Consider the following 21,799-nt stretch of genomic DNA (forward strand, 5'->3'; position numbering starts at 1 on the left):
TTTAGCCACAGGATGCCTTCTGTTCATTCATAGATGGAAAATGAGTTGGGTGTTTTTCATTGAAGCAAGCATTCCATTGTATCTGTCAGGAGTAAACCAAACAAACACATGGAGAGTTAAAATGCTGGCGGATGCTTTCACCTCAGACTCAAAGAGTTAGTGCCTTGCTGTGGACGACTAAAGTCAACTCCTGTTTTTATTCTTGGTTTGTTTTTACCATTAAAAAAATCAAAGGAAAGTGAACTAACTGAACTAATAAAGCTAATCCTCTTAAAACATGACAGAGTTTTTTTTTTTTTTTTTTAAATGAAGCCTAGCCATTGTGTGAACATGTCTGCTCCCTGCTGTTACTAGGGGCAAGAAAGGAGGGAAAACCCTGGATGGCTATAGAAATTCAGACCACACGTGGATGTGTACCTGCATATCTTGGCAAGAAAGTGAAGTAGCCTTAGAGATGCTCCTTTCTTGATGTGATGGGATGTTGAGGGCTCCCTGTCTTCTGTTGCATACCAAAGCTAAGAAATCTACTTTGCCTCAGCTGGAATCAATTTCTCTTCAAGTGCCAAACACCCAGTCCATCAGGGGCCAATTTCTCACATGCCTGACATTTCTCCCTTGCACAGAAGGATTTTTAGCATTTGTGTATTGTTTCCTCCATCAGACTGCAAATTTCATAAGGTCAAAATCCAGATCCGATTACCTGGGGATCCTTCCCTGCTCAAGCTACTTTCTAGGATGATAGGAACATTTCACAAATATTGTGGATATTCCATAAATATTTGTGGAATGAATGATATTATTCCCCGTGTCTGAGTAATAAGCAAGGCTAACACACTTAGAAGTGCGCTGTAACATTTCTAGAATCACCTTCTAATTTGGAGGCTAGCAGAGGCATTCTGTTTATCATATTTTCCTTGAAACCATGAAGTTATTGTTATTCCTGCTTTCAGGATTGAACTTCCTTTTGAAAACTGAGCCCAATGAATCCATGAAATGTGCCCCTGTAAAACGGTTTTTGCATTCAGCTGCCTCCACGTGCCTTGGACAAAAACATCCATAGAAGCCCCACATGGAGTGTACTTATCTTGTTAACCCTTCCCCTCCCACCTGCCTGCCTGATGGGATCTCAGCACTTGCAGACAATTGTGTGGTTTCAGGGAAAGGAGAAGGTGAGGGTGGGATGATCTGAGAGAACAGCATCGAAAGATGTATATCATCAAGGGTGAAACAGATAGCCAGCCCAGGTTGGATGCATGAGACGGGTGCTCAGGGCTGGTGCACTGGGATGACCCAGAGGGATGGGATGGAGAGGGAGGTGGGAGGGGGGATCGGGATGGGGAATACATGTAAATCCATGGCTGATTCATGTCAATGTATGGCAAGAACCACTACAATATTGTAAAGTAATTAGCCTCCAACTAATAAAAATAAATGAAAAAAAAAAAAAAAAAGATCAAACCAAACGGTGCTCAGGGTGCCTGGGGGGCTTTACTAGAGCTGCTGCCTGATGTGCCCCAGAGTCAAGTGTGGTCCTTGTGTTTAATGTTTGGGCAGCCAGGTTAGATCACACGGCTCAACTGGCTCAAGCTAACTGTAGATGCCAGGAGAAAAATAGTTTTACATTGCAAGGTGTTTCCCTCCAATGGCACTTCTCTCTGTGGAAACTTTCTCAGGAGTCGAAGAATTCCTCATTCATTCAGTGCAATTCCTTACACTCTCCACCCCCATCTCCCTACCATACACACACATACACACACACACACACACACACACACAAACACACACAGAGTTGGTTTTCTGAGGACAAACCTTGGGTTGTTTACCGGTTTCCCAGAGTACAAAGCCTTGAAGAGTTGAATTGTGAATGTAATCTGAAGAATCAAAGTCAGCCTCATTCCTTGGGAGAATGTGATGAATGGGGGAGGAATTGTTCCTTTGCCCAAAGCTCAAAGTGAAGTAGCCCACTCTCTCCCCTTTGAGACAGGCAGTGGGAGGGAGGTGGGAGGATGGCGTGGGGGCCTCAATTGTCCTTTTTCTAGAAGAACCCCTAGTTCCTTGGACTGTGCCTTCTGGTTCCGGGTTGTTTACTTGATGGGCAAGCCCCGGCTGGGTGGTGTGGCTGGTGAATCCTCAGCAGAACGTGAGTTCTGGCTGGGACAGGCTCCCTGTTGCTGGGACTAGTTTGAAGAATGGGAGGAACCTCTTTGTTGTTTGCAAACAGGAACCTGAGTTTGGTTTGGCTCTGGTTATTTTAATAGCAGGGCAAGCAGGAAAGAGGATTTTAGAGGCTGAGTGAAGACGTTGTAGGACACAGAGGCCACATAAAAGAATTCCAGCAGAACGGCTTGCCCCAAGGTCCCCATATCTGAAGTTGGGAAGGACTGGGATTGGGCAGATGGCAAGAAGAGAGCTGTGGTGTAAGAGGAAAAGAGGAGAGGAATAATTGCAGCATTCTTCATATACAAGTTGAGGGTTTGGGGGAGAATGAAGGTTGGTTTGTCCAAGTTAAAATGAAAGGATTACAGATTTTATGCCTGAATCAAATTCTCAGGCGGGGCAGTGGAGGCAGGGGGGACTGCGTGCCCTCTTAAGGCTTCCGTTACCTTCAGTGCATAGTGTGGTCTGCATTTGTGTAGCTTAGTGTTCAGGGGTAGCAAATTGAAGGCTTGACCACAGTATAAACCAACTACCATTATAAGGATTAACATCAGTATTAACCTTGGTTCCATTTTCCTCTTTTAAAAATGTAGATGGGTACAGTCACAGTAACCAGAGGCTCTTATTTTAGGTAAAAGACCTGGTAGATTACTGAGTTAGCTCATCACCTGCCACAGGAGAATACAGTCCCACCGGCAGAAGCGCCTCTGCCCTTGATCTTAACCCATCCCATTACATTTACGATGCTCCTTTGAACATTTTATGTTTTATCTTTTAAAAATCAATAGATAGTTTTTGACAGATTGCAATGGGATTTCTTTATGCATACCACTCTTCTGGCTGAGTTTAAAATGATAGTCTCTAAAATGATTTCATTTACATTGGATCCTATGTAGACCTCAAGGGTCAAACAGAACAAGCTAGACTTCTGGATCTTTGCTTTTAACCTCTCACCCACCACTGGTGATTCTTGCTTTCTTGTTCCCATTGTCTTGTTGAATATGTTGGCTTCTATTATATCCTCTTTTCAAGGTTTCTTATTAACAAGCACCTAACAGTGCTGACTTGATTCCTCCGATCTGACTCAAGTCTCAGGTACTTTTTCTTTGTCCTCCATTTACTCTCTATTCACTCTGCTGAGCCACTTTATCAGTACATGAAAAAAGAGAAAATTCTGTCAATAACAATATTTTATCTAAGGCTCCTGACCAATTAGTGTAAAAGCCATCACTCAAATTCTATTTTCTCTTAGCAAGAGGGTGGACTCTTTTTTAAGGGCTGAAGCAAGAGGAGAGAATCACCATTCATTTATTAGAAGTTAGAATACAGAGCAAGTGAAGGCTGAGCTACCTCTCAAGAGGATTCGCAATTCGCTTCTCTTTCAAAGAAAAAAAATCTCTTCCTTTCTTGGATGAAAAGAGATATTTCAAACAGCAAAATTTTTCCTTCAAGCAAAATATCCTCTAAGATATGTGGCATCATTGAATGCTAGGGTGATTTGGAAACTTAGAGGTTTTCTATGGCCACCTCTCTATTTTAGACATGGAAAAACTGAGGCCTGCAATATTTACATAAGTTTATACAAATCATGTATATGGTAAGGGTAGAATGAGTATAGGAAGCCAGGTTTTTAGAGCTCTGAAACTGACCATTTCTGCATGTAACCACACAAAAAATATTTGTCGAGTACTTTTGATATAGTCAGCAGGGAGATTGGTACTATCAGGATTTGAAACAATAAAAATAAAAGGTTGTTGCCCTCAGGTGAGCTTTATGATTTATTTTTAAAAATTAGATATATGCAAGTGAAGAAACTGGAGAATGGTGAAGCTTGGCATATAATCAAATGCTAGATGGTGCAGTGAGGGGTAGTACTCAACCTTAACCATGTTTGGTCATGGCTTATGATCTAGATGAATCCTCAAATAACTCCCAAAGAACCAGTAGAACAGAGTTATCCAGAGAGAACAGCCCAGAACAGAGGAGCAGGGTCAGCATGAGGTCTGTGGAACAGGAATGGCAAATACTTGACACGCTGGCTCCTTGTCCCATTCTTTATTCATGGCAGACATTACTCACTGATTGCAGAGCTTTCCCCAGTGCTTAGACATGGTTGAATTTTTTAAAGCAATGAATTCCTGGCAGCTAGTATGAAATAATTGGAATAGATAGGTGACAATGAAATCTGTTGGTTAATTTCCGTGTTAGGATAGAAATATCTTCCTGATCAGAGTGATGAGTTCCTGTTTTAATATTGTTGTTGTTCAGTCACTCATTTGTGATCGACTCTTTGCAACCTCATGGACTGTAGCATGCCAGGCTTCCCTGTCCTTCACCATCTCCTGGAGCTTACTCAAACTTATGTCCATTGAGTCGGTGATGCCATCCAATCATCTCATCTCTGTCATCCCTTCTCCTCCTGCCTTCTATCTTTCCCAGCATAAGGTCTTTCCCAATGAGTCGGCTCTTGGCATCAGGTGGCCAAAGTATTGGAGTTTCAGCTTCAGCATCAGTCCTCATGAAGATTCAGGACTGATTTCCTTTAGGATTGACTGGTTTGATCTCCTTGGAGTCCAAGGAACTCTCATTAGGAGATAAAAATATATAACTGTCTTTGACAATCATGAATAATATTAGTCATGATGACCCATTGTTAAGGGCCCTGGAATGTTTATATATAATCTATTTGAATTTAAATCATTTTTACTCAAGTTGGACCTTTCCAAATCTAGTGTTACTGCAGTGCCTGGCATATACTGAGCATGCAGTAAATATTTGTTGAATGAATGAAACTCACAGTTAAGTTAATTGTTGCCTTGGAGAGGTGAAAGGCCAGAATTTTATGAGCTGAATCCATCCAATGCATGCTGGGACCTGAGTTAGGAAGTAGAATAGCCCTAATATATCTCAATGCACAGCTCCCTCCTTCTGTAAAATTGGTATCAGCAGGGCCCTCTGTTTCCTGCCATGCACATTTGCTCTAAGTCACAACATTAATTAATGGAGAAAATTTATTGTAACAACAACAAAAAAAGTAGCAATTCTAAATTACTTGTTCCCATGCATTTGGATGCCCTATCCAACTTCATTCTACCAGACATAATTTGGGAGATTTTATTTTCAGAGAATATGTTGGCACTTGTCTTTTAACTCAGTTATTAATCAATGAGATTGCAAAATACATGAGATCTAGGATTTCAGACATTATTTCAACTACTCTCCCACACGTGAGCAACATTTATTAAGTGTCTACTCTTATGGAGCTTTCTTTTATATAAGGTGAGGCTACAGAGAAGGACAGGGCATTATTGCTAATCTCAAGGAACTCAGGATATAGGAGGGGCAATGATGGAAATTAAGATAGCTGCAAAATCTGCCACTTAGTTCCATACATGGATCACCTTTTTTCTTTATATTCTCTACATGGGGTGAGCAAATACATTTCATCACTCTTGCCTGTTCCAATTGTTTCATAATGATTCCTTGGAATTCATTGTCAAAATGATTCTGAAGCTATGAGCAGATTCTGAAAAGGCAAACTGTGAGTGATGTTAGTCTATGAGCAAAGGAGAGTAAGTGAGAGGCATGTGCCAGGAAAGGACACAGCCTTTGTACTGAGAAGTGGGCTCTTAGGAACATTCCCTTATGCCTGCCCCTAGTTCTGATTTAGTAGTTCATGATTTTCCTGTTCAGATATAGGATCTGTAAATGCCATGCTTTTTTGATTGATGGTATGAATACAATTAGATCAAAGCATTGTTTCCAGGGGGTTAAAGAAATAGTGAATAAAGACCTTTCAAAAGTTTAATGATGATGTCTAGATATTTATTTTAAAAATAATGGTGGTGATAGCTAACATTTGTATATTACTTTGTAGTTTACCAAGCACTTTCACAAATTGGAGACAACCTAACTGTCTGTGAATGGAGTATTGGCTGAATAAATCAAGGCACTTTCATACAATGGAATACTAGGCAGCTATTATATAGAATGATGTAGATCTTTACTTGCTGATATGAGATAACACCTATGATATGTTTTTTTAAAAAACAGGCTTCAGAACAGTATATTGTATGTGTCTAACATTATTTAAAAATTATATTTTCACAGACACATCTATATCTGTATGTAGATATGGCATTGAAAGCAATCTGGGAATTTACAGAAGAAAATGTTAATAGTGGTTGTCACTGCTTACTGGGATATAGAAGACTTTTACTATCTCTTTTCCATCTTTCTGCATTTTCTGAAAAATTTATGAATGCTCATGAAAATAAAAAAATAAGTCATCCATTAAAAAACTTAAGCACACTAACAGATATTAAGGTCACTAGATCCTTGTGATGACTCCAAGTGTAGGTATTATCTGTGCTTTACAAATGAGGCACAAGTTCAAATTCACTGCCAGTAGTTAGGTTTACTATGTGTTAGGCAATGTTCTGATTGATTTACATCTATAAACTCAATTATCACTGTAGTCCTTTGAGGTAGGTCCTACTATTATCTATATTCTACAGGTGAAGAAATTGTGGCACAGAGAGGTAAAGTAAATTGTCAAAGGTCACACAGCATATAAGCTTATAGAACTGGGATTTAAAACCAGTTTGCAAAAAAAAATAAAACCAGTTTGCTTGACTCCAGAAGCCATGGGCTTCACAATTATGCCTTGCTACCTGATAGAAGACTCAGGGTGGGAAGAGGTAGACTTGGTAGCTGAAATTAGCTCTTCTGGCTTCAAATTCTGTTCCCATATCACTACACACTTGCATGTGCCTCTTACTTTATGCTTGTCATGGATTGTCAGCCCATTATCTCCTGATCTCGACATGGCCATAGTCTGGTATAATTTATTTGCATGCTCATGCTCAGCTGTGTCTGGCTCTTTGAGACACTATGGACCTCCAGGTTCCTCTGTCCCTGGGACTTTCCCAGCAAGAATACTGGAGTGGGTTGCCATTTCCTCTTCCAGGAGAACTTTCCGACCCAGGGATCAAACCCGTGTCTCCTGTGTCTCCTGCATTGCAGGCGGGTTCTTTACCCCTGTACTCCCAGGGAAACTCATAATTTATTTAGGTGACCTCATAATAAATTTCTTCTGGAATTCAGTATTGAGAAAAAAAAAATCACTCTTGACTCCATGACAACATTTATACATATATCATCTACTGTGTAGATTTTGAATTGTGCTACTGGAGAAGACTCTTCAGAGCCCCTTGGACAGCAAGGAGATCAAACCAGTCAGTCCTAAAGGGAATCATTCCTGAATATCCATTGGCAAGACTGATGCTGAAGCTGAAGCTCCAATACTTTGGTCACCTGATGCAAAGAGCTGACTCATTGGAAAAGATGCTAATACTGGGAAAGATTGAAGCCAAAAGGAGAAGAGGATGGCAGAGGATGAGATGGTTGGATAGCATCACTGACTCAATGGACATGAACTTGGGCAAACTTCTGGAGATAGTGAAGGACAGGGAGGCCTGGTGTGCTGCAGTCCATGAGGTTGCAAAGAGTCCGACATGGCTTAGTGACTGAACAACAATAACAATCTACTGTGTGCCAGACACTCTTCTAGGAACTGAGATAAAATAGTGAACAGAAAACAAAGATCCCTACCCTCATGAAGTTTATATTCTAGTGGAAGGGGACATAATATAAGCAAAATATATAAAATTTATAAAATTGATAAATTCTATGAAGAAAAATATGGAAGGAAAGGGGATATTAATGACTGATGCTGGAGGTAGGACTGGAATTACAGTTGTATTGGAGAGTTTAGAGAAATCTTGTTTCCTTTTACTGAATAATGAATATTTATCTAACCCAAGACTTTTTTATTTTTGTCCAAACTGCCAGGAAACTCAAGTAAATTTAGAACTCAGTTACAAAAAAATAATGCATTTCAAGTTTATACCTAGTGTCTACTTCCTGTCTCCTCTTAACCTGATTTGACCTGGTTTTCATTTTTATAGTCTTGTTTCATACGTCTAACTTCATTTGTGATCCAGGATCCCATTTTTAGAAATAGGTAGGGTATACCTTTTAAGTATCAAAGAAATGAATAGTCAATGAAAAGTACAAGAGAAACCAAATAGCCCATTTTCCTAGAGCTCAATGGGATCTCCCCTTCTTTTTCCTCATATTGACAGTTGAGTAATCTCATTTCTGATTTAGTTGGGGACTCTTCCTTTCCTTTTATTGCTTTCTTCCCGATGCTCACTACTTTCTCTGTCCCCATCTCTTTCTTTCTATTTGTCTCTCTCTCTCTCTCTGTTTCTCTTTCTTTCTCCTTTGTCTTTATCTTTCTTTCCAAGAAATTTTAGACTTGTGTTTCTTGGATAGAATTGGTCTTTCTTCTTTTAAAATACAGAAGTATTTCCTCTTTTGTTTCTGTAACCTTTTTAAGTGACAGCAAAACTTACTAAGACCATGCTGATATCTAGCAGGAGCTGTGACTGTTGATGGATGTTGTAGTTTCCTCAAGTAATTAAAGCTACAGTTATTTACAAGGCTTCATTTAGAAACTGTTGCAATATATAGTTGGTGTTAATTGATGACAAATTCAAGCTATTTATCAATAATGCAAGATATTTATGTCAACATCTTCTGTTGCTAGGCTCACACTTTTAGCTCTGAGATCTTGAGAAACAATACTTTATTCTAGCGTTAGTGCCTGGACAGTGACAGAAGGCACTGGTGTTGACTGGCATCCCAGGCAGCTATGTTCAGTTCAGGCCGTGTTGACCTGTAGTTAACATAGTAGCTAGTCCTAAGTCACAAAAAAGAGAGAGTTTTGTTTTTGAATATGATTTTGAAGATCTGTCTACCATGCATGTTAACAATATTTCTCTTAGTTGTTTCTCTTGCTTAAGGATAGGGAAAAACACTCTCAACAATTAGTTATTTGGGATTAACTTATACACACTACTGCTTTATAAAGTAGATAAACAACAAGGTCCTACTGTAGAGCACAGTGAACTGTACTCAATATCTTGTAATAATCTATAATGGAAAATAATATGAAAAAGAATATATATGTATAAATATGAAGTGAAGTGAAATAGCTCAGTAGTGAAGTGAAATAGCTTCGACTCTTTGTGACTCCATGGACTGTAGCCTACCAGGCTCCTTGGTCCATGGGATTTTCCAGGCAAGAGTACTGGAGTGGGTTGCCATTTCCTTCTCTAGAGGATCTTCCTGACCCAGGGATCAAACCCGGGTCTCCTGCTTTGTAGGCAGATGCTTTACTGTCTGAGCTACCAGGGAAGATATATATGTATGAAGTGAACTGAAGTGAAGTCGCTCAGTCGTGTCCAACTCTTTGCGACCCCGTAGACTGTAGGCTACCAGGCTCCTCTGTCCATGGGATTCTCCAGGCAAGAATACTGGACTGGGTTACCATTGCCTTCTCCAGGGGATCTTCCTGACCCAGGGATCAAACCCGGGTCTCCCACATTGGAGGCAGACACTTTAACCTCTGAGCCACCAGGGAAGCCCATATATATCTATAAATATACATATATATATATATATATATATATATATATATATATATATAAAATTGAATCAGTTTGCTGTATGCCTGAAACTAATGCAGCCTTTAACCCAACTGTTCTTCAACAAAAAAAACAAACAAAAGCCCCACTCTCAACACATTTCTGTTGATTGAGTTCGTAATCATAGTCTCAAGTTTTGGAAAAGTTTTGGAGATGGTATCTTTATGCTTATGATAAAGCCTTTGCAAGGCTATGGATGTCATATAGCCTGATATTGTAGTTGTTTGGATATGTCAGTCTCTTCTACTACATTTAAGGACACAAATTATGTGTTAATCAAATTGGTACTTAACAGTGGTGATAGTTGGTAGATAGTTGGTGATCAACAACTATTTGAAGAGTAAATATGAGAAATTATGCCCATATGATTGTCTTATAGGAAAGATATTGAAAACACATAACCAATTCCTTAGTGGTATAAAGAGAATCTATAAATTAAGTAAAAGGCTTAGAACATGCCTGAAATATAGTAGGCATTCAATATAATTTATTCCTTATTAATATTATTTATATGATCTGAATGTTCTTAGGGCATAGCAGAGTGCTTGACATAGAGTTCACCTTAATAAGGGTTCATTCAAGAAATGAGCATATGAACAAATGAACGCAATCTCTTCCAGAAAAGATTAGGTGTCCATTCTCTTAGCTTGCCTAGAACCTCCTGCATTGCTTTACTCTAGTAAATTCTACTAATATAATTATACTTGTTTATGGATCTGCTCACTTACCAGCCTGTGGTGATCCAAAGGGAGGACGTATTTTCTTTATATTCACAGTCTGGAAGCCCGCACATTCTGTAGAATGTGGCAGGCTCTCAGTGCATGTTTTGTGAATGCATGGATGTGAAGATGAGTGAATGAATATGTATCTCCTCCATGATGTTCTGTTAGCTCAGAATAAAAATAGTTTGGGTGGATACCAAGAAATAAGAAAAAAATGTCCCACCTTGCTTTATATAGCTATGGTGGTGGTTTAGTTGCATCTCACTCTTGCGACCCTGTGGACTGTAGCCCACCAGGCCAGAATTCTGGAGTAGGTTGCCATTTTCTTCTCCAGGGGATCTTCCTGACCCAAGGATCGAACCCAGGCCCCCTGCACTGCAGGCAGATTCTTTACCGACTGAACCACCAGGAAAGCCCTTTACCTAGCTATAGAATTCTAGTATTTGTTCCTTCTCCACACATGTTTTTTAAGTTGCTTAGTTACCATTTTGGACCTGTGGACATAATGGTGAATAAGGCAATGTCTTTATTTTTATGGAGAGTGTGTTTTAAATATCTTTGTGCATTACTTTATTTGCATTTTTCTCTTCTGATAAGTCCTAATTTACTTTTGGAGTTTCATTAAAAATTATATTACAGGCTTTTAGACATTTTGCTAGAAGACATTTGTTCTAATACTGCTTCCCTGGTGGCTCAGTGGTAAAGAATCCACGGCAATGCAGGAGATGTGGATTCAATGCCTGGGTTGGGAAGATACCCCTGGAGAAGGAAATGGCATGGAAAATCCCATGGACAGAGGAGCCTAGTGGGCTAACAGCCCACTTTTTTACTTACAAAAAGTAAGACACAAATAAGTGACTAAACAATAACTACTACTACTGCTGCTGAAGGGTCTACATTCTATTTGCTCTTTATTACATGTATGTGGGAAATAGGTTGAGAGAGACAAAGAGATGGGATGGGGAAAGGGGGTCATTGACTAGTAGTCATTGGCTAATTACACTTTCTAATTATGTGTTTCTTGGTTAAATTGGTTAAGGGGAGGAGGGGGAGAGAAAGAGAGATTTGAAGAAATTGATATACATGATTAGGAAGGCTGGCAAGCCTAAAATCTACAGGTCTGTTGGGCAGACTAGCAGGCTACTAGAAAACTACAGACTTGAGGCAGAGTTCTTTCCTCTTAGGGCAACATCAGTTTTTAGTCATAATTTTCAATTGATTGGATGAGGCTTGCCTATATTATGGAGAGTCATCTGCTGTAATTAAAAAAAAAAACTGATTGTAGATATTAGTTACACTTACAAAATACCTTCACAGTGATACCTAGACTAGTGTTTGAAGAACTAGTCACCATAGCCTAGCCGAGTTGACACATAAAAAATGAGATTATTACCTTTTATGATCCTTTTGGGCTGGAAGAAGCACAAGCTGGAATCAAGATTGCCAGGAGAAATATCAATAACCTCAGATATGCAGATGACACCACCCTTATGGCAGAAAGTGAAGAGGAACTAAAAAACCTCTTGATGAAAGTGAAAGAGGAGAGTGAAAAAGTTGGCTTAAAGCTTAACATTCAGAAAACCAAGATCATGGCATCTGGTCCCATCACCTCATGGGAAATAGATGGGGAGACAGTGGAAACAGTGTCAGACTTTATTTTGGGGGGCTTCAAAATCACTGCAGATTGTGACTGCAGCCATGAAATTAAAAGATGCTTACTCCTTGCAAGGAAAGTTATGACCAACCTGGATAGCATATTAAAAAGCAGAGACATTACTTTGCCAACAAACGTCTGTCTGGTCAAGGCTATGGTTTTTCCAGTGGTCATGTATGGATGTGAGAGTTGGACAGTGAAGAATGCTGAGCGCCAAAAAATTGATGCTTTTGAACTGTGGTGTTGGAGAAGACTCTTGAGAGTCCCTTGGACTGCAAGGAGATCCAACCAGTCCATCCTAAAGGAGATCAGTCCTGGGTGTTCATTGGAAGGACTGATGCTGAAGCTGAAACTCCAGTACTTTGGCCACCTCATGTGAAGAGTTGACTCATTGGAAAAGACCCTGATGCTGGGAGGGATAGGGGGCAGGAGGAGAAGGGGATGACAGAGGATGAGATGGCTGGATGTCATCACCGACTTGATGGACATGAGTTTGAGTAAATTCCGGAACTTGGTGATGGACAGGGAGGCCTGGCGTGCTGCAATTTATGGGGACACAAAGAGTAGGACACGACTGAGCAACTGAACTGAACTGAACTGATGATCATTTATGGAATCCTCGTAAGAGCCTAGGCGTAGATAAGTAAATTAAGGCCCAGAGAACCTTCATACCTTTCCTCAGGCCGTATGGCTGTAAGCCATGGTCAGCATCAGAATTGAATGTCTGGGGTTCTGTCAGTCATGTTGCCTCTCAGCTTGGCTTAGCAACCGAGAACGTGCTTTTGAAAATGCCATCTCTTCACCTGGAATTCTTTCTCTCTTTCTTTGAACCTTTTCTAAGACATTTTTCTGCTTATAAAGGTAGTTTCACATACTGGGTAATTTTTCAAACTAACCTTGATGACCTTTTTGTGGTTTAGTCTTTTCATTTTGTTATTATGCAGTTTGTGATGTTTACATTTGTGTGTGTGTGTGATGGAGTGGGACAGGCAGTTCCTGAACAGTGCTCAGAACTGCATTTCTTTAAAAATGAGTGCTTTCCAGAAGCCACTGGTACATATTTTAATATCTATTTCTTGATGAGATAATTCACATTCACATGTCATAATTTCTGTAGTCTATGGTGGATGTTGTCAATCTTTTGTCCAATGGAAAATCATTGATTAATTATATTTCAACACATGTTTCTTGATTAAATGCATGCTCCTTTATTCCAGTTTGTGTAAACTGTGTGTTCAGTTGCTTTGGTCATGTCTGATTCCTTGCTACCCTATGGACTGTATCCCTCCAGGCTCCTCTGTCCATGGGATTCTCCAGGCAAGAATACTGGATTGGGTTGCCATGTCCTCCTCCAGGGGATCTTCCCAACCCAGGGATCAAACTGCAGTCTCATATCTACTGCACTGGTACGCAGGTTCTTTACCACTAATGCCACCTGGGCAGCCCCCTTAACCTAGTTTATCAACATGTAACAGCAGAAATTGTCAGACTGATGGACCATTACGAAGATCATCAACTTGTAACATCAAAACTTGTTGGTGATATAAATAATCAGGACTATAATTGTATATCATGTCTGTTGTCTCAAGATTTCAAGTCATCACCGCAAACCTAACATGAGAAGTCCTATTAGAATTACTTTTAGAAGTCCTATTAGAATTAATTCATATCTCCATCCCCACAAGATCATATGCTCCTTGAGAGAGCATAGATTGTATTTTATTCATATTTGTGAGTAAGATCAGTAGGAAACATCATTATCTTGATAATCAAAAGATGATAAAGGCAATTATTTTCCACTGAGTGTGCCTGACACTGTGCTGGGTGCACATAGAGTGATTTCAACGCAGGGAGATGGGAGAAAGGCTCTGTTCTGATAACACCTGCTTCTCCTTCCCCACTCTCTTCTGGGTAGCCTGGGCTTCTCTGTTCTTTGTCCAGCAGATTCTTGTACAGCTGTCCCAGACTCATAGATTCCATCATCCCTGTTAAACTGTGGGCTCTGTGAGGCCATTAGCCAGCTCTAATTCCACTACATAGCTGTAGCACATTGCAGTTTTAGTTAGTGAAGATTAAAAACTGTTAGCAGAGGGAGGCAGTTTAGTGGAGAGGTTAAGGGCATGCAACCTGAAACTAGGTTGTTAACTTTTAGTGTCTCTTTCTCCATCTGAAAAAAAGGATAACAATAGTTCCTATTTCATAGGATAATATGTATACAAGCATTTAGAATGGTAGTGGGTACATGATGGACATTGCAGCTTGGATTGTTTTTTTTTTTTTTTTTAAACTGCCTATTTCCTTTTTAAACTACTTTTGATTTTGTATCTCTGGTTTAGTTACTTCCTGGAATTTCATAGGTTAAAGATTGATTTCCAATAATATCACATAAGCAGTTGCATCCCACCACCTGGTTGAGAACCAGATCTTGGCTCTCACTATCTTTCATACTTCTTTGTATTTCCCTTAGCAGCTAACTTTGGACCTTGGGTGATTCATCATTTGTCACCAAGCCTTTTTATTTTCTAGTCCCCTTAGTATTGAGGAAAGCTAACATTTAACCAAATAGCTACAGGTGCCACACTAGGTATCTCATCCTTACATTCTCCATGAGGGCAGTGGTTTCATCCTTATTTTATAGAGGCCCAGGGAAACTAAGTGTCTTGACTCATTTCAAAGAGTCTGTGAGTATCAGAGCCTGATTGTGTCCCCAGGTCAGCCCTATTTAAGGGTAATGTTACCTACCCTTCCTCATCCTTCCTCCTCTGCCTCTTACTCTTCTGGGGACTCAGCAGGTACCCCCCAAAGCTAGAGGAATCCACATGCCCTTTTCCAGCCATATATGCCTCTTGCAGTCATTTATTCAGGATCCCAGAACTTTTGTTGGCGAGCCCATGGATGGATGAGCAAGGTCCTGGCAAAACCACATCTCTGTTTTGCTTTATTTGCATGTTGGCAGCCACACAGAATTACCCAACACTACTCTAAACTAGTGACTAGGGCACTCAGCAAAGCAGGTCACACATGCAAGGGCACACAAATCTTTCCTTTGAAAGATTATTGCATTTATTTAAAAGAATGAGATAATGCCATTTGCAGCAACGTGGATAGACCTAGAGATGATCATACTAAGTTAGAGAAAGACAAATGTCATATGATATCACATTTATGTGGAATCTAAAAAATGATAGATATAAGTGAACTTCTTACAAAATAAAAATAGACCCACAAACACAGAAAACAAACTTATGTTACTAAAGGGGCTAGTGAGAGTGGGGGGCAGAGATAAAATTGGAGCTTGAGATGAACAAATACTGACCACTATTTATAATAGGTAAACATGGGTCTACTGTGCAGCACAGGGAACTATATTCAGTATCCTATAATAACCTATAGTGGAAAAAATCTGAAAAATAATACACACCCACACTAAATCACTTTGCTGTACACTGAACCTAACTTAATGTTGTAAATGAACTATATTTCAGCTTATAAAGTGGTTAAAAAAAAGTGATCATTGGAGACAGCTACTGTGACAAAGGTTATAACTCTACCGGATTTCTCTACTCATGTGTAATTTAGTGATGGGTTCACTTATTATTTGAATTGCACGTGGACCTAGGTAGCAGAACTAAGTGAAAGTCGCTCAGTTGTGTCCGACTGTTTGTGACCCCCTGGACTATAGGCCGCCAGGCTCCTCTGTCCATGGGAATTCTCCAGGCCAGAATTCTGGGAGTGGGTTGCCATTTCCTTCTCCAGGGGATCTTCCCAATCCAGGGACAAAACCCCGGTCTCCTGCATTGCAGGCAGATTCTTTACAGTCTGAGCCACCAGGGAAGTCTATCTGAGCCACATGTGGGGCAGCGGCCTCTAACATCTTCACAGGACCTGTCTGGCATTCTTGTTCTAGGCTGTTTATACAGTAAATTAGATCTGTTTTCAAGCCCCTAACTGACCCCCATCTTTACTCCCTCAGCACACATGCCCTTGTTCTGTTTACATGTGGGTGTGTTGATTGATTGTGAGTCCAACCTTCCACTCACTCTTAGACAATAAGCAGTTTTAGGGCAGAAAGTTTTATGATCTTAAACAGGTTCAGCATCTGGCATGTTGGTGGCCCATCTTTTGGACGTGGTGGATTCTTACTGATTTGTTGGCTCATAACAGCTAGCTGGTTCCCCTTTTATCCTGTGTTCTATGCATCTGAAGATACATACATGTGTATATATATATATATGTATGTGTGTATATATATGTGTATATATATGTATATTTTTTTCCCCCCATGCAGGTGTCTAGGTGTAGAGAAATTGGGATGTGTGTCTTCCTCTTTGCTCCTTTGACTCCAGCTCTTTGTAGCAAGGACTTCAAGTTTTAATTGTTATCTTTAGGATTGACCTTATCTACCTTTACAAGGTGGGAAGACTGTTAGCAGTTAGTATTTAGTAGGCAGAGTTCATGTGGAGGAGAAGGAAGTCTATCTCACACCCTTGGGCAAGTCTCAAGTTACTGTCTGAGACTATAAATAACAACTGTGGACATGAATTACAGAGACAGATTCTTCATGGATAATTTTCCAAGCAGTAGGTATTTTCTTTCTTCTTCCCTATTCCTTTTTCAAGTGGTGGTGGTTACTGATAATATTTTAAAAAAGAATATATGAATTCTGAGAGTACATTTCTCCCCTCCTATGTCACCCGTTAATTTATTTTATTTATTTGAAACTCTGGACATTTCTCCAGTAGTTTTATGATGCAGATATTCAGCAAGAGCTTTGGTGCATATGAGTAATCTAAACTTTACATTTTCCTTTTTTGTTTGTTTGTTTTGTTTTTTGATTTTTTTTTCCTGAATGGGAAATTATTGCATTTTACCTATTTGTACATTTTCAAAATTTTGATTTTTCATATTTAGTCCTTAATAATTTTGCCTGCAAATACCTAAAGAAGATGCTTGAAGCTGGAAAATGTAGATATTGTCTGTCACTCGTTCTTTTGAAGCCAGTGACATTTGTTAGCAATTTGTACTATCTCTTTGCTCATACCTTTGCCCAAACTTGCAGTGACTAAAGCATTGGAGACAAATTTAGATATCACATTTTTTTTCCATTTATGAGTTTTCAAGATTTTTCTTTCACGTGAAACTTTGATCTTTAAAAATGCCTCTGTTACACACTGACTTGGAACTCACTGTAATCTCCAGGCTGAGTTGTCATTTCTACTCTCTCTTCTCTAAGTAGGCGAGACACCCCCAGAGAGGGAAGCATGAAGTCTGGTCCTCATTCACCTTTGCATATTCATAAATCACAATGTCTATTCCATCGGCCTGTAGGTACAAAAACTGTACTGCATTCATTTTATTAAAAAAAAAAAAAAAAGCTTTAGGAAGGGAGAGACAGGGAGGAGTGGGAGGACAGAGAAATCAGACAAGTAAAGGAAGTGGGCATTTGTGTAGCTCCCTCTGCAGGTGAGACCTGGATTATGCAGCCTCTTACCTACACCCGTTCAACTTCTGCGGAATCCCGTGGTTAAGCCTGCAAGGCTTAACCATTGTGTTCATTTTCTAGGTGGATAGATGAAGACTCAGAGAACTTAAGCAGTTCAGCTTGTGGGATGGAGGTGTAGAGGTGGCTTCGTACTCGAATTTGTGTCTGGCGTTCCTTGCTGAGGGCACAGTCTTCATAGCCAATGTATTCTATGTCCATCAGAATTAGATTCTGCTTCAAAGTGTTTGTTGTTAGCAGCTTAATTTACATACCTAGAAAGGGACCATGAATATGAACTTGGCTTAATGCTCTTTTAGAAAGTGAGTTTCTTTTTATAAAATCATTATCTTCAGACTACACCTCAAAATACTGCAAAACCAAAACATGCGCCTTTCATTCCTACTCAGTTACAATGAGTATGGTTTTGATTTTTTTTTAGGCGTGGTGGTGGTGGTGGCCATGGAGATTTCAGAATTAATAACACATGTCTACTTCCCAGGTGACCATAGCCTGTCCCTGTTTGCCTTTGTTCCTCTATGCTCTGTGAGGTGTGAGGATATCAGAGCACACAGTCTATTCTGGCTTTGAACTCTGGGCCATTGACTTTGAAACCTGCTCCTTTGAATGATGGCCTTCTAGTCCACCAAGTGACCCAAGGACTTGGGGTCTTAGTTATAATTGGTTCAAAACCAGCACCACAAAATTCTGCAAGCCTACATTGAAATCCATTCAATGGAGTTTGTTTTATTGATATTTCATAAATCACAGAGGATTAGAAAACCATGTTTTCTGGATACTTTTACTACAGTGAGTTTTGAATGGCCCTAACTCATCCAACCTTTTTGTATTTGTCCACACTTCAAGCTGCTGCTGCTGCTGCTAAGTCACATCAGTCATGTCCAACTCTGTGCGACCCCATAGACGGCAGGCTCCCGTCCCTGGGATTCTGCAAGAATACTGGAGTGGGTTGCCATTTCCTTCTCCAGTGCATGAAAGTAAAAAGTGAAAGTGAAGTCGCTCAGTCGTGTCCGACTTTTCGTGACCCCATGGACTGTAGCCTACCAGGCTCCTCCATCCATGGGATTTTCCAGGCAAGAGTACTGGAGTGGGGTGCCATTGCCTTCTCCCTACACTTCAAGCAGAGTCTATAAAATATATATTGTAAGTTTATTCAGTTATTCGTATTTAGAGTCAAGGTTCAGGTCTATTGCTGAGTTCTGTTCCAGAGTGAGATAAACACGTTGTTTGTACTTCCTGGTATAGATTTGTAAGAGAGTAGATTTGTGGCATGGAAAACATTTTTCATAGTGTGACTTGCCATGTGTCCTTAAGATGTATTGTAATCTGGCCTTTGTTTGCAATTGCCACCTTCAGAAGGAGTCTTAATTTCATTTAGGGAGAAGAATGGAGGGAGAAGAGTGGCCTTGTAATGAGGGTTTCTTTTTCTCAGGGGATGCTCTCACTGCTCTGAATCAGACACCCCAAGTTAACTTCAGAGGTTGATCCACAGAAAAAGAGACATTCTTTTAAATGATTTGCAAAATCACATTCAAAGAAACCTGTGGTATGGTTACTGCTGGCTAGAGCAAGGTCCCTTGTGTTGACTGTATTCCTATTTGAGTTCTGTCTTTTCTTAACTTGCCTGGCAGTTTTAGCTAAATGAGTTTGGTGTTTGCTTCTGAATGTGAAGCTCTATTCCTCTTCTGATTAGTGGAGAGACTCCTAGATGTCTAAGTTATTTGACTTTAAGGCACAAGCAAAAAAAAAATGCCATATTTCTGCACAGTCTGCAGAATGTCTTCAGTCAGACAAGACTGACTTCAGGTTCCAGGTCTCCCACATACCAGCTTTTTGTCTTTAGAAAAGTTACACTCTCTAAGATTCAGAATTTATCCCTAGAATTGACATAATATTAGTACTTGCTTCTCCTGTTAGTGCAAGAACTAAGTGAGATAACCCACAGAACTACTCAGTACACTGCTTGGCACACAGCAAATATTCACCAGATGTTAGCTATCATTTTCTTATTGCTATTATTTTTACTCTATCTCAAAGAAGTATGGACCATGAATGTTAGAGGTACAACATTCTCTAGAAATAGAAAAGACCCTGTTCTTTGAAAGCTGAAGAAGGAGAGGGGGGAAAAAGGAGCCCCATGCTTCATTTCCCATCCTTCAAACTTGTTTATTACAGTAGTAGGTTGCCATGGAAACTTTCAGGATTAAGATGGTATTATGGAGTTAAGCAGTCAATAAACACCTCAGGAAAGAAAAGCTAAGACATGTATGCACACCATAAGTAGTTTTCAAATGAAAGGGTTATTTGGGGGCAAAGAGGGGATGGCAGTTACTGACTTGCTTGTCTCATGGAGTTTCCCAAGAGAATGATGATCAAGAGTTGAAACTGTGATCACCACCCTGCTTTTGCCCGTTTGAGGGCCATTCCATAAAGTTGTCAGTAGTTACAGCCAGAATTTCAAAATGGGAAGCTGCTCTTTACGTACCAGGGAGTGTGGCTTTCCAAAATAGATTCTGAAGTCGAAAAGAACTCTGAGTGTTTTTTGAGAAGGGCTGACCTCCTTTCATGCCACTTACTGTGAATTAAAGCTGCGAGGGAGAACTAGTTCGGGCATGTGGTCCAGCACTTAGAGCCGCCGCTGCCAGGGAACAAGATTTGTGTTTCTAAGGAGATACAACAAAAAGGAGAATGCTTCAAGAGCCAGCGGCTGTCAGGGTGTAAAAGTATCTATGTTCAGAAAGGGAAACAGAAGTTGAATTAAGTAATTTTATACAGAAGTTACAGGGTGCCCTTCTGCTAATAATTCGTAAATGCAAAAGCAAATAGTTGTGGTCACAAAGGGCTTAGTGCATCTCAGCTGATTTGAGTTCTCAGACTCGAACTAGATGTGATTGGTATTGACCTGCTCTGTGCATGTGATTTTCAGATGGTCTGACTCTTGTCTGTCATTTTGTTGGGTTGTATTAGTCACAGAGACAGAGGGTGACATATTCCAGCAGAGGCTTAGGCAGCCAGTTGACAATGAGAGGCGGAAAACTCTCATTCTACCAACCAGAACAGCAAAACAGAATCCTCTACCAATGTCTTGAATGCCAGTGTCAGCCCATTTGCAAATGTTTCATCAGTGATTAGCATGGAAGGATGCCCTGGATGGGTTCCTTGGATAAAGTGTCATCACAGGACAGAAATCACAGGGAGACTGCACCAAGGAAAAATTACAGTATAGCTATATTTATTTTGTGCCGCTGCGGTGGGGTTTTATTTTCCACAGTTGGAAAGGGAACCACCTGTCTGAACTGCTGATGTCAGAGAGCTCCCTCGAGACACAGGGCTGTTGGAAACCATGTGATACTGTATGTATTTGCTCTTACGTCCGTATCAGGCTGAGATTGGGTTTCAAATCTGTGCCCTATTGTGGAGTTCATTGAGCAGTGACTCCCAGGTGCCCTCCCACGTCACCGTGCCCTTGTGAATTAAAAAGTCGCGTGTGTGAGCCCCCATCGTGAGTGTTCCCTCGACCTGCTGTGCAGCTGTTTACACTGCAGTAAAATGAATGGCATGCATCCTAGGGGTTATCACTTATGGACTCGGTTCTGAAAGTGAGTATGGGGAGACATGGTCTCTGCCCCCAGCCTCCTGCTGCTGTCTTGGCTTTTATTTTCTTTCTAATTATCAGGAGTTAAAAATATATATCTTTCTCAGATTTGGAGGTTTCATGTGTGGATGGTTAAAGAGGGGGAAAAAAAGAGAATAGAATGAGTAGCATTAAAACGTATACACCATGTGTAAAATAGATTGCTGATGGGAATTGCTGTGTACAAATGGAGTTCAGCCTGTTGCTCTGTGATGACCTAGAGGGGTGAGGTGGAGGGGGTGGGTGGGAGGCTCAGCAGGGAGGGGATATATGTATACCTATGGCTGATTCACATTATTGTGCAAAAATCAACACAACATTGTAAAGCAGTGATCCTCCAATTAAAAATAAATTTTAAAAATTTAAATTAAAAAAAGAATAGGATGTGCCAGTCTTTTAAATTTTTGTTTATTTATTTCACTTAATTTTTTTGTGTGTACCATGTCACTGTGGGGGGATTATTATGGAATGAATGAATGCCTAATGCCTAATTTGGAAAGGAAAAGGCTAGATAGTATGACCATGCAGCTTCAAGGCACCTACTGAATTATAATAATTATTTTTTAAGATGCTGAAGTG

The 21,799-nt window shown here is 40.1% G+C and overlaps 1 protein-coding gene across 3 annotated transcripts in view; it reads left to right on the forward strand.

The window, feature by feature from the left end:
• Window positions 1-21,799, forward strand: part of PPARGC1A (PPARG coactivator 1 alpha) — a 718,367-nt gene that overhangs the window by 578,245 nt on the left and 118,323 nt on the right. The window contains exon 1 of one of the 3 annotated variants that reach the window (XM_043438338.1): window positions 21,089-21,185. The exons of the other annotated variants lie outside the window; for them this stretch is intronic. Within the exon in view, the coding sequence (XP_043294273.1) occupies window positions 21,168-21,185 (18 nt within the window). The 5' untranslated portion in view covers window positions 21,089-21,167. Of the gene's footprint in view, window positions 1-21,088; window positions 21,186-21,799 lie in introns of those variants that run through there. 3 annotated transcript variants of the gene reach the window in all.

This window comes from Cervus canadensis, chromosome 19 (assembly GCF_019320065.1).
Source record: "Cervus canadensis isolate Bull #8, Minnesota chromosome 19, ASM1932006v1, whole genome shotgun sequence".
NCBI classification, from domain to species: Eukaryota; Metazoa; Chordata; class Mammalia; order Artiodactyla; family Cervidae; genus Cervus; species Cervus canadensis.